Raw genomic sequence first — 16,458 nt, 5'->3', positions numbered from 1 at the left:
CTGGTGCCTTTGTGTCGGCCAGTCGCTCTTCTAAACCTGACCATTGGAATGTGATTTTAAGATGCATGGGAGTAACTTGGAAACTAGATGCAAGAGTCAGCCATTTGGCCCTTCGATATGATCATGGCTGATCACCCAAGATCAGTACCCCGTTCCTGCTGTCTCCCCATATCCTTTGATTCTGTTAGCCTTAAGAGCTACAGTATATCTAACTCTTGAACATCCAGTGAATTGGCCTCCACTGCCTTCTGTGGCAGAGAATTCCACAGATTCACAACTCTCTGGGTGAAAGGTTTTCCTCATCTCAGTTATAAATGGCCTTCTGGCTCTACCAACATCAAGATAAAAATTCCTGCATCTAGCCTGTCCAGTCCCTTAATGTTGTGTTTTTATAAGATCCCCTCGTACTAAATTCCAGTGAATATAAGACGAGTCACCTATTCTTTCATCATATGTCAGTCACACCATCACTGGAATTAACCTTGTGAACCTACACTGCACATCTCAATAGCAAGAATGTCCTTCCTCAAATTAGGTGACCAAAACTGCACACAATACTCCAGGCGTGGTCTCTCCTAGGCCCTATACATCTGTAGTAGGACCTCTTTGCTCCTATACTCCAATCTTCTCATGATGGAGGCCAATGTGACATTAGCTTTCTTCACTGCCTGCTGTACCTGCATGCTTACTTTCAGTGACTGATGTACAAGCCCACCCAGGTCTCATCGCACCTCCCCTCTTCCTAAACTGATGCCATTCAGATAATCTGCCACCCAGCTTTGTGCCATCTGTAAACTTGGAGATGTTACATTTAACAGTGACTTTTATCGCATGGACAAACAACTGGCTTTCTGATAGGGCTCAAGTGGTGCAACTGGGTGAGCTGATGCCATGCGGTATCAGAGACCTGGGTTCGATCCTGACCTTGGGTGTTGTTGGTGTGGAGTTTGCATATTCTCCCTGTGAACACATGGGTTTCCTCCAGGTGCTTTGGTTTCATCCCACATCCCAAAGATGTGAGGGTTTGTACGTTAACTGGCCTCGGAGTTGCCCCTATAGGGTGGTACCGCAGTAGAATTGCTACCTTCCAGCGACCCGGGTTTGATCCTGACCCAAGGGTGCTGACTGTACAGAATTAGTACGTTCTCCCCGTGATCGTGTGGGTTTCCTCCAGGTACTCCGCTTTCCTCCCACACTCCAGACCTACAGTTTTGTAGGTTAATTGGCATCAGTAAAATTGTAAATTGTTCCTGATGTGTACATGGTGGTTGCTGGCGGGCCGTGCATCTCTGAGTTCTAAAGATGGGGTTGTGTTGGAAGGACAACTGAAGGAGTTTGTAGGCTCTCCCTGTGAGTGTCTGTCAGTGTGGGTTTTCCCCTTTAACCTATATTGAGTGGGTTAACTGGCCTCTGCCCCCTAGTGGAGCTCAATGGTAGAATCTGGTGCAAAGTTTCAGTTTAGTTTATTGTCACATGTACAGAGGTACAGTAAAAAGCTTCTTGTTGCGTGCTAGCCAGTCAGTGGAAGGACGATGCATAATTACAATCAATCCATTTACAGTGTATAGATGCATGATCAGGGGATAATATTTAGTGCCAGGTAAAGCCAGCAAAGTCCGATCAATCAAGGATATTGGAGGAACATCTGAGGCAGATGGTAGTTCGGGTCTGGTTGTGGTAGAATGATTCAGTTGACTGATAACAGCTGGGAAGGATTCGGGCAGCACTGTGACAGCAGTATGGTGAGCCAGGGTTGATCGTGACTGCAGATGCTGTCTGTACGGAGATTTGTGACTGGGTTTTCTCTGGGTACTCCCCCCCCCCCCACCCTTCTTCCCGCCCCCCCCCCCCCCCTGTTTCTCACATCTCCCCCCCCCCCCCCTCCCCCCCCCCCCCCCCCCCCCCCCCCCACCCCACACACACTCAACGCGTATGGGTTTGTAGGTTAATTGGCTTCAGTAAAATTGTAAATTGTCCTTTGTGTATAGGTTAGTGTACGGGGTAATCGCTGGTCGATGCAGACTCTGTGGGCTGTAAGGCCTGTTTCCACACTCTATCTCCAAGTATAACCAATGAGTTTGTGTAAAAGATCAGTGCAGAATCTAAGCCTGTTTCTGTGCTATTTCGCTCTGAGCATCCATGTTTGTTCTGGTCTGTCATGGCTGTACAGCAGGCCCTTTTGCCCAACGTGTCCACACCAAGGTGCCTACCTGAGCTAGTTCATTTGATCCGAGTCTCTAAAGCAGTGCTCCTTAAACTATTTCGCTGTCATTCACCCTTGAGTCTTTATCATAATTTCATTCGCCCTCAACTAAATTGTCTTGTGTTTTTTGGTAATTTGCATCTTATTCTCCCTTGTGTATAATTTGATGTATAATTAATTTTGTCACAAGAGCAAAAACCATAAATTAACTCATTTCAAGTGTGTTTTATTCAACTTTTTGAACATCCTAAAAATATGTAAAGAAAACTAGAAATGAAAAAAAAAAAAAAAGTTTAATTGGCACTGGAGTTGGCAAATCATTCGATTAGAATGGTAAAACCATTCCAGTGTCTAAGCACTGGGTTTCAGCCCCATCTTACCCTTTCAGGTTTTGATTACTGCAGTTTTTTCCTTGGAAAACTAGCTAAAAAAAACAAACCATGGTCTTCCCTAAAAGATTATATTACAGTAAATTTGGGAAATATTCTGTTACTTTGAAATTAGAAAACAATAGGTTGAGAGAAAATAGCTCGAATTGCTATCTCTACTGCCATTAAAACCACTAAGAGCTTATTAAACCACTTTAATGGCAATGCCTTTTTTAAGTATAGAAAACATATATATAAATAATGTCTGAATAAATTCAGTCATTCACCCCAAAATAATTTAATTCACCCTTGGGAGAACCATTCACCAGTTTAAGAAGCACTGCTCTAAGCCATTGTGGTACTTGCAAAATGTTGCTCTGCAAACTAGCTTCCTACCACCAGGTGGTGGTATTTCACTTTTAATCAGACTTGGTAAATACACTGGGCTGGTGAAAGAAAATGGAATTACTTGCTATTAGTGATGCCAAGAAAAACTCTGCACAAGTCTCTTATTCCAAGGATAATCTAATTGTACCAATTAGAGGCCTGTGCTTGGAATACTCCAGGATTAAATCACTCACGATCGGGAAATCTAACAGACCATTTGTATGGGAACAAACTGTAGATGCTGGTTTTACTGAGGATAGATACAAAGTGCTGGAGTAACTCAGCAGTTTGGGCAGCATCTATGGAGAAAAAGGATGCTGGCATTTTATGTCGGGACCCTTCAGACCATTTGTGTCAATGCTCAATATCTTATTGAAACGTATAAGATTATTAAGGGTTTGGACACGCTAGAGGAAGGCAACGTGTTCCCGATGTTGGAGTCCAGAATCAGGGGCCACAGTTTAAAAATAAGGAGTAAGCCATTTATAACGGAGACAAGGAAACACTCTTCACACAGAGTTGTGAGTCTGTGGAATTCTCTGCCTCGGAGGGCGGTGGAGGCCGGTTCCCGGGACACTTTCAAGAGCTAGATTGGGCTCTTAAAGATAGCAGGGGATGTGGGGAGAAGGCAGGAATGGGGTACTGATTGTTGATGATCAGCCATGATCACATTGAATGGCAGTGCTGGCTCGAAGGACCGAATGGCCTACTCCTGCACCTATTGTCTATTGTCAACCAAATCACTACAGAATCCTGTCCACTTAAATTTTCCACTCCCGTCAGGCAATGCCAAAGCCAGATGAGCAGGTCAAGTCAAGTTTATTCGTCACATACACATACAAGATGTGCAGTGAAATGCTCGCTGGCAATGCTCGCGGACTTTTGTGCAAAAAGACAAATAAACAAACAACCAAACAAACTACGAACAGAATGGAACAGAATCGCATTCTTTTACATATAAAATATTGTGGGCGGAAGGAAAAAGGGAAAAAAAATAGCAATTTAAAAAAAAAAAAAAGCAGTGGAATGGTACAGTAGAGTTAGTCCCTGGTGAGATTGGAGTTTACAGTCCTAATGGCCTCTGGGAAGAAACTCCTTCTCAACCTCTCCGTTCTCACAGCATGGCAACGGAGGCGTTTGCCTGACCGTAGCAGCTGGAACGGTCTGTTGCTGGGGTGGAAGGGGTCTCCCATGATCTTATTGGCTCTGGAGTTGCACCTCCTGATGTATAGTTCCTGCAGGGGGGTGAGTGAAGTTCCCATAGTGCGTTCGGCTGAACGCACTACTCTCTGCAGAGCCTTCTTGTCCTGGGCAGAGCAATTCCCAAACCAGATGGTAATATTTCCGGACAAGATGCTTTCCACAGCCGCTGAATAGAAGGGGCTGCAGTCGACAGTAGGGAAGGTGGTTCATGTTCATAAGTTCTAGGAGCAGAATAAGACCATTCGGCCCATCAGGTCTACTCTGCCATTCAATCATGGCTGATCTATGTTTCCCTCTCAACCCCATAATCCTGCCTTCGCCCCATAGCCCCCCTGACACCCGTACTCATCAGGAAAATCCCACTCGTGGAAACATCCTCTCCACATCCCCTCCTTCCAGGCCTTTCACTATTTGGAACGTTTCACTGAGGTCCAGCCCACATCTTTCTATACTCCAAGTGCCAGATTTTGTTGGTTGGGGGGTTTGTACTTTGTCATCCACCCTGGACATAGATACAGGCAGATATGAGGTTGGTCAAAGTTCTCAGGAAGCACAGACGCTTGGGGAAGATGTATCAACCAGAAGGTAGAGAAGCTGAACGGTCCTTCCATAAGCTTGTGTACTGTTCCATTCACCTCGACCCCATTGCGGACATTGGACTTTGTCTCTGGAACTGATGCGCTACAATGCTGAGAACTATATTCTGCACTCTGTATCTTCCCCTTTGCTCAACCTATTGTACTTGTGTTTGAACTGATGGTATCTCTGTGTGGTATACCCGATCTGTTTGGATAGCATGCAAAACAAAGTATATCACTGTATCTCAGTACACATGAGAGTAATAAACCTGCACCTCATGGCGGATAGAAAATAGGTGCAGGAGGAGGCCATTCGGCCCTTCGAGACAGCACCGCCATTCATTGTGATCATGGCTGATCATCCCCAATCAATAACCCGTGCCTGCCTTTATCCCTTGATTCCACTAGCCCCTAGAGCTCTATCTAACTCTCTCTTAAATCCATCCAGTGATTTGGCCTCCACTGTGCCAGGGAATTCCACAAATTCACAACTCTCGGGGTGAAAATGTTTTTTCTCACCTCGGTCTTAAATGGCGTCCCCTTTATTCAAAGAGGGAGCTGGTTCTGGACTAGCCCAATATTGGGAACATTTTTTCCTGCATCTAGCTTGTCCAGTCCTTTTCATTTTTTATTTTTTGGCTGGTGCCCAGGGAGTTGATGAGCTGGTGGTGTGTGTGTTGGAGGCAGAGAAGGAAGACCAAAAAAAACACAAGCAAAAGACTCCAGTAAGGATTCCAAACCATCACTAGCCTCTTCTCATGCATCACTCAGCCAGGATTGTCTCACTAGGAGATCCATGGGCAAACTCCCTCTTTAATCAATAGGAAGATTGCAACGTCATGATTTCCAGAAATACCAGCATGTTGGGATTGTGCAGCTTTGAGCCCGTAACTGACTGCTGAAATATTTTGTGTTAGTCAATAGTACAGATTCACAGAACCAACCATGTAAGATTGTTAAGGGTTTGAACACACTAGAGTCAGGAAACTGTTCCCGATGTTGGGCTAGTCCAGAACCAGGGGCCACAGTTTAAGAATAAGGAGTAAGCCATTTAGAACAGAGATGAGGAAACACTTTTTCTCACAGAGAGTTGTGAGTCTGTGGAATTCTCTGCCTCCGAGGGCGGTGGAGGCTGGTTCTCTGGTGCTTTCAAGAGAGAGCTAGATAGGGCTCTTAAAAATAACAGAGTCAGGGGATATGGGGAGAAGGCAGGAACGGGGTACAGATTGGGGACGATCAGCCATAATCACATTGAATGGCGGTGCTGGCTCAAAGGGCCGAATGGCCGACTCCTGCGCCTATTGTCTGCCCAAAGTCTTGGCAGATGGTGTAACCGGGGGGGGGGGGGGGGGGGGGGGGGGCCGCTGGAGAGGTCGGGCGCGAGGAGCTTGGGCCGGTGGGAGGGTGAGCCGGCGCAGGAGGTGCCCCCCCCCCTCCGGGACACAAAGATGGCCGGGCGAGGTGAGGAGAGGGACGTCAGTTCACGGGCCTATCTGGTCGAAGGTGATGGAGTGAGGCCCTGCAGGAGCCTGGGGCTCGCCTGGATCAGGTACCGCTCCCGTGGACCGAGCGGACGGGCGGCGGCGCCACTTTAGGAAATGGCGGCAAAACACGCGAGTGTAAATATGTGCGGAATTTCACTGCGCTGTTGCACATGAGTGTAGAAGGTCACGTTGAAGTTGTATAAAACGTTGGTGAGGCCGCATTTAGAGTATTGTGTTCAGTTCTGGGCACAACGTTATTGGAAAGATGTTGTCAAGCTGGAAAGGGTACAGAGAAGATTTAGGTGGATGTTACAAAGACTCGAGGGTCTGAGCTACAGGGAGAGGGTATGTAGGCTCGGACTCTATTCCTTGGAGCGCAGGAGAATGAGAGATCTTAAAGAGGTGTATAAAATCATGAGGGGAATAGATTGGCTAGATGCACAGTCTCTTGCCCAGAGTAGGGGATCGAGAACCAGAGGGCATTGGTATAAGGTGGGGGGGGGGGGGGGGGGGGGGGCAGTAACTTTTTTACTTAAAGGAAGTGGGCGTATGGAGCTGCTGGAGGAGGTAATTGAGGCAGGTACTATCGCAACGTTTAAGAGACATTTGGACAGTTACTGTACATGGATAGGAAAGATTTCGAGGGATATAGGCCAAACACAGGCAGATAGGACTAGTGTAGATGGGACATGTTTGGCGGAGGGGGCAAGTTGGGCTGAAGGGCCTGTTTCCACGCTGTATCATTGTGTCACTGTCTGCTAAAATCCTCAATGTTATCAATCCTTGATGGAGATCGGACATTCCACATTATCTTTAATTAAATGTGACCCCCCCCAACCCTTCTCCAATGTTGTAGTCGGGCAGTACCAGATAAACAGAATGATTATTCACTCTGGATGTGTTCTTGGAATAGTTTGACGTAAAATCCATAACGAGGGTTTACTCTTCCAACCTGTATATGTATCCTTAAACCCTTGCCAAAGGAAATCAAATTGACATTTGCTCCTTCTGTTCGAAGAATATCATCTGGCGAACCACCCCACAAATGGGCGGCACGATGGCGCAGCGGTAGAGTCGCTGCCTCACAGCGCCAGAGACCCGGGTTCGATCCCGACTAGGGGCGCTTGTCCGCGCGGGCTTTGTACCTTCTCCCCGTGACCTGCGTAGGTTTTCTCCAAGATCTTCTGTTTCCTCCCACACTTCAAAGAGGTACGGGTTTGTAGGGTGATTGGCTTGGTCTGAATGTGTGTGTGTAGGAGAGTATTAGTGTGCAGGGATCGCTGGTCAGTGCTGACTGGGTGGGCCGAAGGGCCTGTGGCCATACTGTATCCCTAAAAAAAAAAAATTGACAAGGGGATAAAAATGACAAGTGTAGATGGACATGTTGCTCGGAGAGGGACGACAGATGGCGCAATGGGCTAAGTGTTGGGCTGGCGACTAGAAGGTAGCCGGTTCGAATCCCGCTTGGAGTGCATACTGTCGTTGTGTCCTTGGGGCAAGACACTTCACCCACCTTTGCCTGTGTGTAAATGTAATGTAATTATGTGAAGCACTTTGGGGTCAATGCAAGTTGACTAAAAATGTGCTATATAAATAAGATTATTATTATATTATTATTAAAATGACCCAAAAGGTCACATGGAATATTTGCATGCACATTGGACTCAACGGAAAGCCAGCTGACATCAGGGCAAACCTCCTGAAGGTGGGATTATTGTTAAAGGGATAAAACGGCTAAATATGATTTCAACATTTGTTTTCCTATGGAGAAAGTATAGAAATTGAATCTCAATATGTGATCAAAGCCATCATATACAAATAGAGATGTTGGTGACCACGATTCATAGATACTTTGTGAAGAAAGAAACTGCGTACCATTAGGAATTTATTCACAATTGATACCAAGAACACTGGCCCATGCTACTGAATATCAATGGGCAGATGATTTATTAAACCTTTGAACGCTGACACTTCCTCTCCAGTTCTTTATTTACCCTTTACACACAAATGAGATCTTTGATGTTTCTGGGGAAGGAAGTTCATTTATATATCCTTTGCACTTGGGCTCATTAAAACAGCAATCGGAACCTATTACTGAGGAAGACACAACGTGCTGGAGTAACTCAGTGGGTCAGGCAGCATCCCTGGAGAGGGAACATGAACCGGTGATGTTTCGGGTCGGGACCCTTCTTCAGACTGTTGTGGTGTGGGGGAGAGCTTGGAAAATCAGTCTGAAACGTCACCTATCCATGTTCTCCGGGGATAAGGTGATAAGTGATGGAGGAAGAATTAGGCCATTCGGCCCATCAAGTCTACTCCACCATTCAATCATGGCTGATCTATCTTTCCCTCTCAGTCCCTTTCTCCTGCCTTCTCCCCATAACCCCTGACACCCGCACTGATCAGGAATCTATCTATCTCTGTCTAAAAAAAAAAAATCCGTTGACTTGGCCTCCACAGCCTTTTGTGGCAAAGAATTCCACAGATTCACCACCCTCTGACGAAGGAAATTCCTAAAGGAACGTCCTTTAATTCTGAGGCTGTGCCCTCTGGCCCTAAACTCTGCCACTAGTGGAAACATCCTCTCCACATCCACTCCATCCAAGTCTTTCACTATTCTGATGTTGCCTGGCTGAATTAGTTACTCCAGCACATTGTGTCTTTTTTTCGGTAAACCTGCATCTGCAGTTCTTTGCGTCTACTTCTTGCCAGGGACTACTAACGACCACCCTCAATTCCCACAGGGATATCTCTGTGAATCATTCAATGACAAACTCGTATCAGACCTGCTGTATTACCTTACCATCTTCATTGCCTAGTGGTCTCGGAAGATGCCCTACAGATCTAGATGGACGATAATAACATGGGGAGTCCAATTTACGAGTCATCCTTAAATACAGGAGAGGTGCCGGAAGACTGGAGGTTGGCAAATGTGGAGGTTGGCAAATGTTGTGCCTCTATTCAAGAAGGGCTGCAGGGAAAATGCTGGGAACTATAGGGCGGTGAGTTGAACATCTGTAGTTGGTCAAGTCAAGTTACTGGAGAGTATTCTGAGGGATAGGATATACAGGCATTTGGATGGGCAAGGGCTGATTAGAGACAGTCCGCATGGGTTTGTACGTAGGAGGTCATGTCTCACAAATCTGATTGAGTTTTTTTGGAAGACTTGAGCAAAACGGTTGATGAAGGCAGAGCTGTAGATGTTGTGTACATGGACTTTTTAGTAAGGTGTTCGATAAGGTGCCTCATGGTAGGCTGCTGTGGAAGGTTAGATCGCATTGGACCCAATGAGAGATAGCTGAATGGATAGCAAATTGGCTTCATGGAAGTAAGCAGAGGGTGATGGTGGAAGGTTGCTTCTCAGACTGGAGGCCTGTGACTAGTGGTGTGCCTCAGGGTGGGCCTGTTACTGTTTGTCATCTACATCAATGATTCGGATGAGAACATACAGGGCAAGATTAGCAAGTTTGCTGACAATACAAAAGTGAGTGGTTTTGCAGATAGTGAAGATGGTTGTGAAAGATTGCAGCAGGATCTGGATCGATTGGCCAGGTGGGTGGAGGAATGGTTGATGGAATTTAATACAGAGAAGTGTGAGGTGTTGCATTTTGGGAATTCGAACAAGGGCAGGACCTACACAGTAAATGGTAGGGCTCTGGGTGGTGATGTAGAGCAGAGGGATCTAGGAGTACAGGTGCATGGTTCCTTGAAGGTCATGTCACAGGTAGATAAGGTGGTCAAAAAGGCCTTTTGCACATTGGCCTTCATCAGTCAGAATATTGAGTATAGAAGTTGGGAGGTCATGTTGCAGTTGTATAAGACGTTGTTGAGACCGCATTTAGAATATTTTCAGTTCTGGGCACCACGTTATAGGAAAGATACTGTCAATCTTGAAAGGGTTCGGAAAAGATTTATGAGGATGTTGCCAGGACTAGAGGGCGCGAGCAATAGGGAGAGGTTGAGTAGACTGGGCCTCTATTCCATGGAGTGCAGGAGGATGAGGGGTAGAGATCTTGTAGAGGTGTACAAAATCATGAGAGGAATAGATCGGGTAGATGCACAGTCCTTTACCCAGAGTAGGGGAATCGAGGACCAGAGGACATAGGTTCAAGGTGAAGGGGAAAAGATTTAATAGGAATCCGAGGGGTATCTTTTTCACACAAAGGGTGTTGGGTGTATGGACATTGTTGGCCGGTGTGGGCCAGTTGGGCCGAAGGGCATGTTTCCGCACTGTATGACTAATTTTAGGCAACCTCTCACTAACCCCCCCCTCACCTTTCTCTGGACATGCTGCCTGACCCGCTGAGTTACCCCAGCATTATGTGTCCTTTCGTGTATTAACCAGCATCTGCAGTTCCTTGTTTCCATGTGTTGTACACTGTCTTGCACATTAAACATTGATGTGTGAAAATTGACATGAGATAATATTAGAGAATCAAAAGACCGTTTGTGAAGTTCTCGCCACCCCACTCCCTCGCCATCCCGCCACTTCCACCGCTCCCTCCTTGTATACCTCTCGTTATCACACCTTCCCTGGCCAACAATGGGCCATTGTGGGCTCCACCCTTCCTGAGGTCATCTGTCACCAGTTCCCCTCCAGTTTATATTCCCCCCCCCCCCCCCCCCCCCCCCCTCCCCACGCCACGTCTACTTTCAATCTGAAGAAACGCCACCTATTTTTTTTTTTTCTTCCAGAGATGCTGCCTGACCCGTTGAGTTACGTCTGCAGTTCCTTCCTACGCACACTGTATTGGACTATTTGACCGCCCATGTTGTCAAGCTGGAAAGGGCGCAGAGGAGATTTACCAGGATGTTGCCAGGGCTCGAGGGCCCGCGCTACGGGGGGGAGGTTGCGCAAGCTGGGGCTCCTCGGAGCGCTGGAGGATGAGGGGCGATCTTATAGAGGTGTATGGTAAAATCATGAAAGGAATAGATCGGGTAGACGTGATCTATTGCCCAGAGTAGGGGAATCGAGAACCAGAGGACATGGGGAAAGATTCAATAGGAATCTGAGGGGTAACTGTTTCACACAAAGGGTGGTGGGTGTATGGAGCCAAGCTGCCAGAGGAGGTAGTTGAGGCTGGGACGACCCCAATGTTTAAGGAATAATTACACAGGTACATGGATAGGACGGGTTTAGAGTGATATGGGCCAAACGCAGGCAGATGGGACTAGTGCAGATGGGACTAGTGCAGATGGGACTAGTGCAGATGGGACTAGTGCAGATGGGACATGTTGGCCAGTGTGCACAAGTTGGGCCAAAGGACCTGTTTGTACGCTGTATGACTATGTCCCTGTCTGTGGAAAGAGTCTCACTACATTGTAAGGATACAAACAGCAAAGCTGATCCTGGACACCATTTAAAAGGCCTTGAAGCCTGCTGGAGGTTGAGTAAACACCATGAGGTCTTACACAACTCAAACCAGTGAAGAGGTTACATATCTAGTGCATTCTGCTGCTGGGGTCTCTGGAAGATCCACCTCATTGCTTTTTATTGCTTAGTGGTTTGAATTGTACTCGCGATAGAATAGCATCTGCAGCACAAATTAGAGGCAGGCGAATTTAGTTTAATTTAGTTTTGATTACAGACACAGCGTGGAACCAGGCCCTTCGGCCCACCTAGTCCGTGCCGGCCAGCAATCCCCGCACACTAACACTATCCGACACACACTTGGGGCAGTTTACAGTTTTACAGAAAGCCAATTAACCTACAAACCTGCACGTCTTTGGAGTGTGGGTGGAAACTGGAGCACCCGGAGAAAACCCACTCGGGTCACGGGGTGAACGTACAAACTCTGCACAGACAGCACCCAGCACCCGGGTCTCCGGCGCTGTGAGGCAGCAACTCTACTGCGGCGCCACCGTGTGGTCAGAATCTTTGTAACACTGGAATCTGATTTATTTTATTTGTTTGTGATATTTTAATATTTTCAAAGGTTTATTACAGTCACCAGCTGATTTGTTTCAATAAATAAATTAATGAATTAGTTATTCAGCGCCACCTCCCCTTCCCCCCCCCCCCCCCCCCCCCCCCCCCCCCCCCATCTTGAACAAGAAGCGCTGCAATATTTTCAGCAAAACAACAAAGAAAAGTGTTGGAAGAACTCGGCGGGTCAGGCCGTCTCCGCGGAGGGCAATTCAATTGTCAGTCGACGTTTTGAGTCAGAGGTTCATAAGTTATAGGAGCAGAATTTGGCCATTCGGCCCATCAAGTCTACTCCACCATTCAACCATGACTGATCTATCTTTCCCTCTCAACCACATTCTCCTGCCTTCTTCCCGTGACCTCTGGGGGGGTTTTCCAAGTACTTCGGTTTCCTCCCACACTCCAAAGATGTACAGGTTTGCAGGCTAATTGGCTTAGTAAAATTGTAAATTGTCCCCAGTGTGTATAGGATAGTGCAAGTGTGCAGCGATTGCTGGTGGGCGCGGACACGGCAGGCTGAAGGACCTGTTTCCGCACTGTATCTCTAAGCTTAAGCTACAATGTGGAAACAGGCCCTTCAGCGCACCGAGTCCACACCGACACGCTAGTTCCATGCTATCCCACTTTCACATTCTACACACAAGGGGCAATTTACCGAGGGCCAATTAACCTACAAACTTGCACCTATTTGGAAAGTGGGAGGAAGCCTGAGCTCCAGGAGGAAACCCACGTGATCCCAGGGATAATGTGCAAACTCCACACACAGACAGCACCCGAGGTCAGGATTGAACCCGGGTCTCTGGCGCTGTGAGGCAGCGGCTCTACCCGCTGCGCCACTGTGAATCCAAAAGCCAATTGTTGTATCAAGTTTAGTTTAGTGTAGAAGAAGGCCCTTCGGCCCACCGAATCCATGCTGACCATTGATCACCCGTTCATACTAGTCCAACATTATCCCACTTTGTCATCCACTCCATACACACCAGGGGAAATTTAGCCTATAAACCCAGCACTTTGAGTTTGGCTCAGGATTTCAGCGCCTGCAGTTCCTAAGTGTCAGAGCTGTGCAGGATCTGCCAGCTTGGGTTGTACCACCTCAGACAAGGCTTACACTCCCCATCCCTTTGGTTGTGTTTGACCCAGGGCAGCGTTGAGGTTGAGGTCGAGGGAGAAGGTCCAGGGCAAAGTCAAGCCTGGAGATGAAGAACGTTGACTCCACTGGAGAGGATACACACTGGGGGGGTCTCTACCCAGCTGGCCCACACAGTCAAGGGCTCCGCAACTCTCATTGTCCACCACGAGGGTCACCTCCTGAGGTGCCCTTTTAACCTACTTGGGGAAGTTCTCTCCCCCTCCCCCTCCCCGGTCTCCAAATCACCAAACAATAAAGAGGGGACCTCCGGGTCACTTCTGGGGGTCTTCCCCGTTGCTGTCGTCGTCAGTGAGGGGGATCTCAGTATCTGCTGGAGGTCCCAGAAGGTCCAAGGGTTTTGAGGCTCCCTGGGTTGGAGTTCTGGGTGGTTTCCAGCTGCTGTGGTCCGAGATGGAGGGCTGGGGCCGGGGTTGGGGATGGGGATGGGGTTGCGGGTGGGGATGGTGTCGTCTCGCCTGCAGGAATAAGGCAGGGTCGGGCATGGCGTCCCAGCCAGGGAGGTATCTCTGCTGGTTGCAGCTTCTGCCTGGAGCTCTGCTGCTTCCGCCGCTGCTGCCACAGACGGTGGCGGGCGCTCTGCAGTGGAGTTTGTGGGCCTTCTTCAGCGTGTAGACGGGGGAGGAGGGGATGGCTCTGTCGGGAGGATGGTCAGGGGGCCGGGAGACGCCCAGCCTGAGCTTGACGTTGTGCAGCTGGAGGGTGAGTCCGGCAGCCGCCTCCGACTGGCGCTGCAGCTCGCTGCTCAGCACCGCCATGCGGTGGCCCCGGCGCTTCAGCTCGTCCAGGAAGAGGCGCTCCCGCCGCCGCATGCTCCCCTCCAGCGCCCTGATCAGCGACTCCTTGCGCTGCAGCTCCCTTCGCAGTGCCGTGTTACGCTGCTCCCTCTCCTGCAGCAGCTGCTCCAGCGGCCCGCAGTCCGGCACTCCCTCACTCTCTGCTGCTGCTGCAGGGGAAAGGGAGAACGTGTGTGTGAGAGATAGAGAGAGATGGAGGGAAGGAAGGAGAGGGGGAGATGGAGAGTGAGAGGGATCATGGCTGCCTCTTCATTACATCAAAACAATAACAAGGTTTCCAAGGAATAAAGGTAACGCTAACCTTGCTGATCACTTTGCTTTTAAATTTATTTATCTTTATAACGTTATGATGTGAACTGTTAAGTAAAAATGATAAATAACAAATCCAGTGTTAGGGTTAGGGTCAGTCTGTCGGTCAGGCTTGTCGGTAGGCCTATGGATAGGTATGTTGCAAAACCTACCTTCAGCGGGGCTGCAGATCTGTCCCTGCCCACGTGCGCGATTTTGGCGCCATTGAGAGGGGGGCGGGTTTAAAACGCGATTTTTTCCCCTAGGCTATTCAAATCGAGGTTGTTCAGCCTACTTAGTTGCTGACGAAAAATCGCTGCGAGGTTCATTCGCTGCAGTTATTTTTAAACTTAATTGGTTAATTTAATTGTTATAGTAGGTTAAAAATTATCCTCTAAACCCGCGACCGCCGACAACGGGACGGATCTCATACAGGGGACAACGGAAGGTAGGTTGTTTATTTTTACATTAAAAAGGGCTTCTTAAGATCCCTTTATACAAAGTTTTATGTTGAGAGTAGCTAATTTGTGGCCCCATTAAATCCCGCAGTATTTTTCTGGGCATATGGGATACAAATCCACCGCAATGGGAACGTTCCAAACCAGCGCGTTCCACAGGATCCCACTCGAAAGCTGATTTAAATGGCCATTAATTTACAGCAGTTGAACACTAAATTCCTTCCATTTGGCCTATAAATTAATGTAAATGAGATTTAAAAATCATGTTTTATTGTGAATTCTTTGTGAATGTTATTTGGACACTTAGGCTATTCAAAAATGTTAATCTTTTCTTAAGAAATGGATAGATGTTTAGATCTAGTAATTGAAGTTTGGAATTAGCTACAATTGGGTAACTAACTAATTATATGCTTTAATTTCAGGTCATCCAAGTAAGATTGTTTCATATTTGTTTCAGAATGCTTCAATCTATAATAACTGAAAATTTCTTTCAGTTCCCTTAATTTTTAATAAAGTTGTGGCCATTTCACTGTTCTCGATCACAGCTTTTGTGTTAAGTCAATGGAAAATCAATAGGGAACAAGATGCTAATTTCCAAGTATGAAAATTGCCATAACATTATTAATACTTAAGATATGAAAGTGAATTAGGTGTCAAATTAAACTTATTTTTGTGCTTTATCTGATGGGATAAATTGCAGACTTGATTTTTAAAATCTCAAAATGTTGTAACATTGCTACTATGGGTGCTGTGGAGGATCGGTCGGGCTGTCGGGCCGTCGGGCCGCTGGTGAGTGGTGAGAGTGGTCGGTCGGGCTGTCGGTCGGACTCGGTGTTGCAGCAAACATGCGGGCGTTCTGACGGAGCCGGTGCTGAAGGCAGCCCGGGCGGCGTGTGGGGCAGTGCTGCTCCCCACCATCATCACTACCAGAAGGGCATGCTGGCCGAGGTGGACACGTACGGAGCCCGCAGCCGGTCCAAAAGCGGCTCCAGCTCCAGTTCCAGCTCCAGCCGTGGGCAGTTCTGGAAGGGGGGGGGGGGCGAGTTAGGATTAGGGTTAGGCATTTTCTTGTCAGTGGAAGATGCCTTAGCCTTCCCCCAGCCTGGCACTGCCCCAGTCCCACTATGGCCGTGACCCCCACTCTGCACACTGGCAGTCAGTGGGGTTCAGTAAACGGGGGAACCCACAGGGACTGCCCTCTCCCACTAATTAGGCTGGTTCAGGAGGCGGACCTCTGAGGCAGTGTCATTCAAAATACTCACACAATTATATTAATTCTATTATATTTATATAATACAATTATATATGATTACAGTCATATTCACAAGTCCATAATAATATATGGTTTAAATAGACTGCAACACGGAAGTAGGCTCCCCATTGTGTAATATGGGCATTGGATGGTGCTTACATTTTTGATCTCATTTTCTAATTAGTTTAATTATTTAATGTGCAACTTTTGGCACTGACGAGTTATGACTTCCTTCTCAATTATATTTTATCTAAATCCGTGCAAAATTTCATGTAGTCCTGGACATGAAAGTTGAATTCTAGACTTCTAAAATTTCTAACAAAAAAAGGATTTCTAGACTTCTAGATTTCTAAAAAAAACTGTGCAG

At 47.4% G+C, this 16,458-nt stretch overlaps 1 protein-coding gene across 1 annotated transcript in view; it reads right to left on the bottom strand.

The window, feature by feature from the left end:
• Positions 1-12,288: 12,288 nt before the first annotated feature.
• The window catches only part of ccdc92ba (coiled-coil domain containing 92Ba), a 47,389-nt gene continuing 43,219 nt past the window's right edge, over positions 12,289-16,458 (bottom strand). The window contains exon 4 of the mRNA XM_055657555.1: positions 12,289-14,242. Coding sequence (XP_055513530.1) covers positions 13,551-14,242 — 692 coding nt within the window. The 3' untranslated portion in view covers positions 12,289-13,550. The remainder of the gene's footprint in view (positions 14,243-16,458) is intronic.

Source organism: Leucoraja erinacea, chromosome 28, assembly GCF_028641065.1.
Source record: "Leucoraja erinacea ecotype New England chromosome 28, Leri_hhj_1, whole genome shotgun sequence".
Lineage (NCBI taxonomy): Eukaryota > Metazoa > Chordata > Chondrichthyes > Rajiformes > Rajidae > Leucoraja > Leucoraja erinaceus.
The sequence above is the reverse complement of the archived record's forward strand: the minus strand, read 5'-3'. Positions and strand labels throughout refer to the sequence as shown.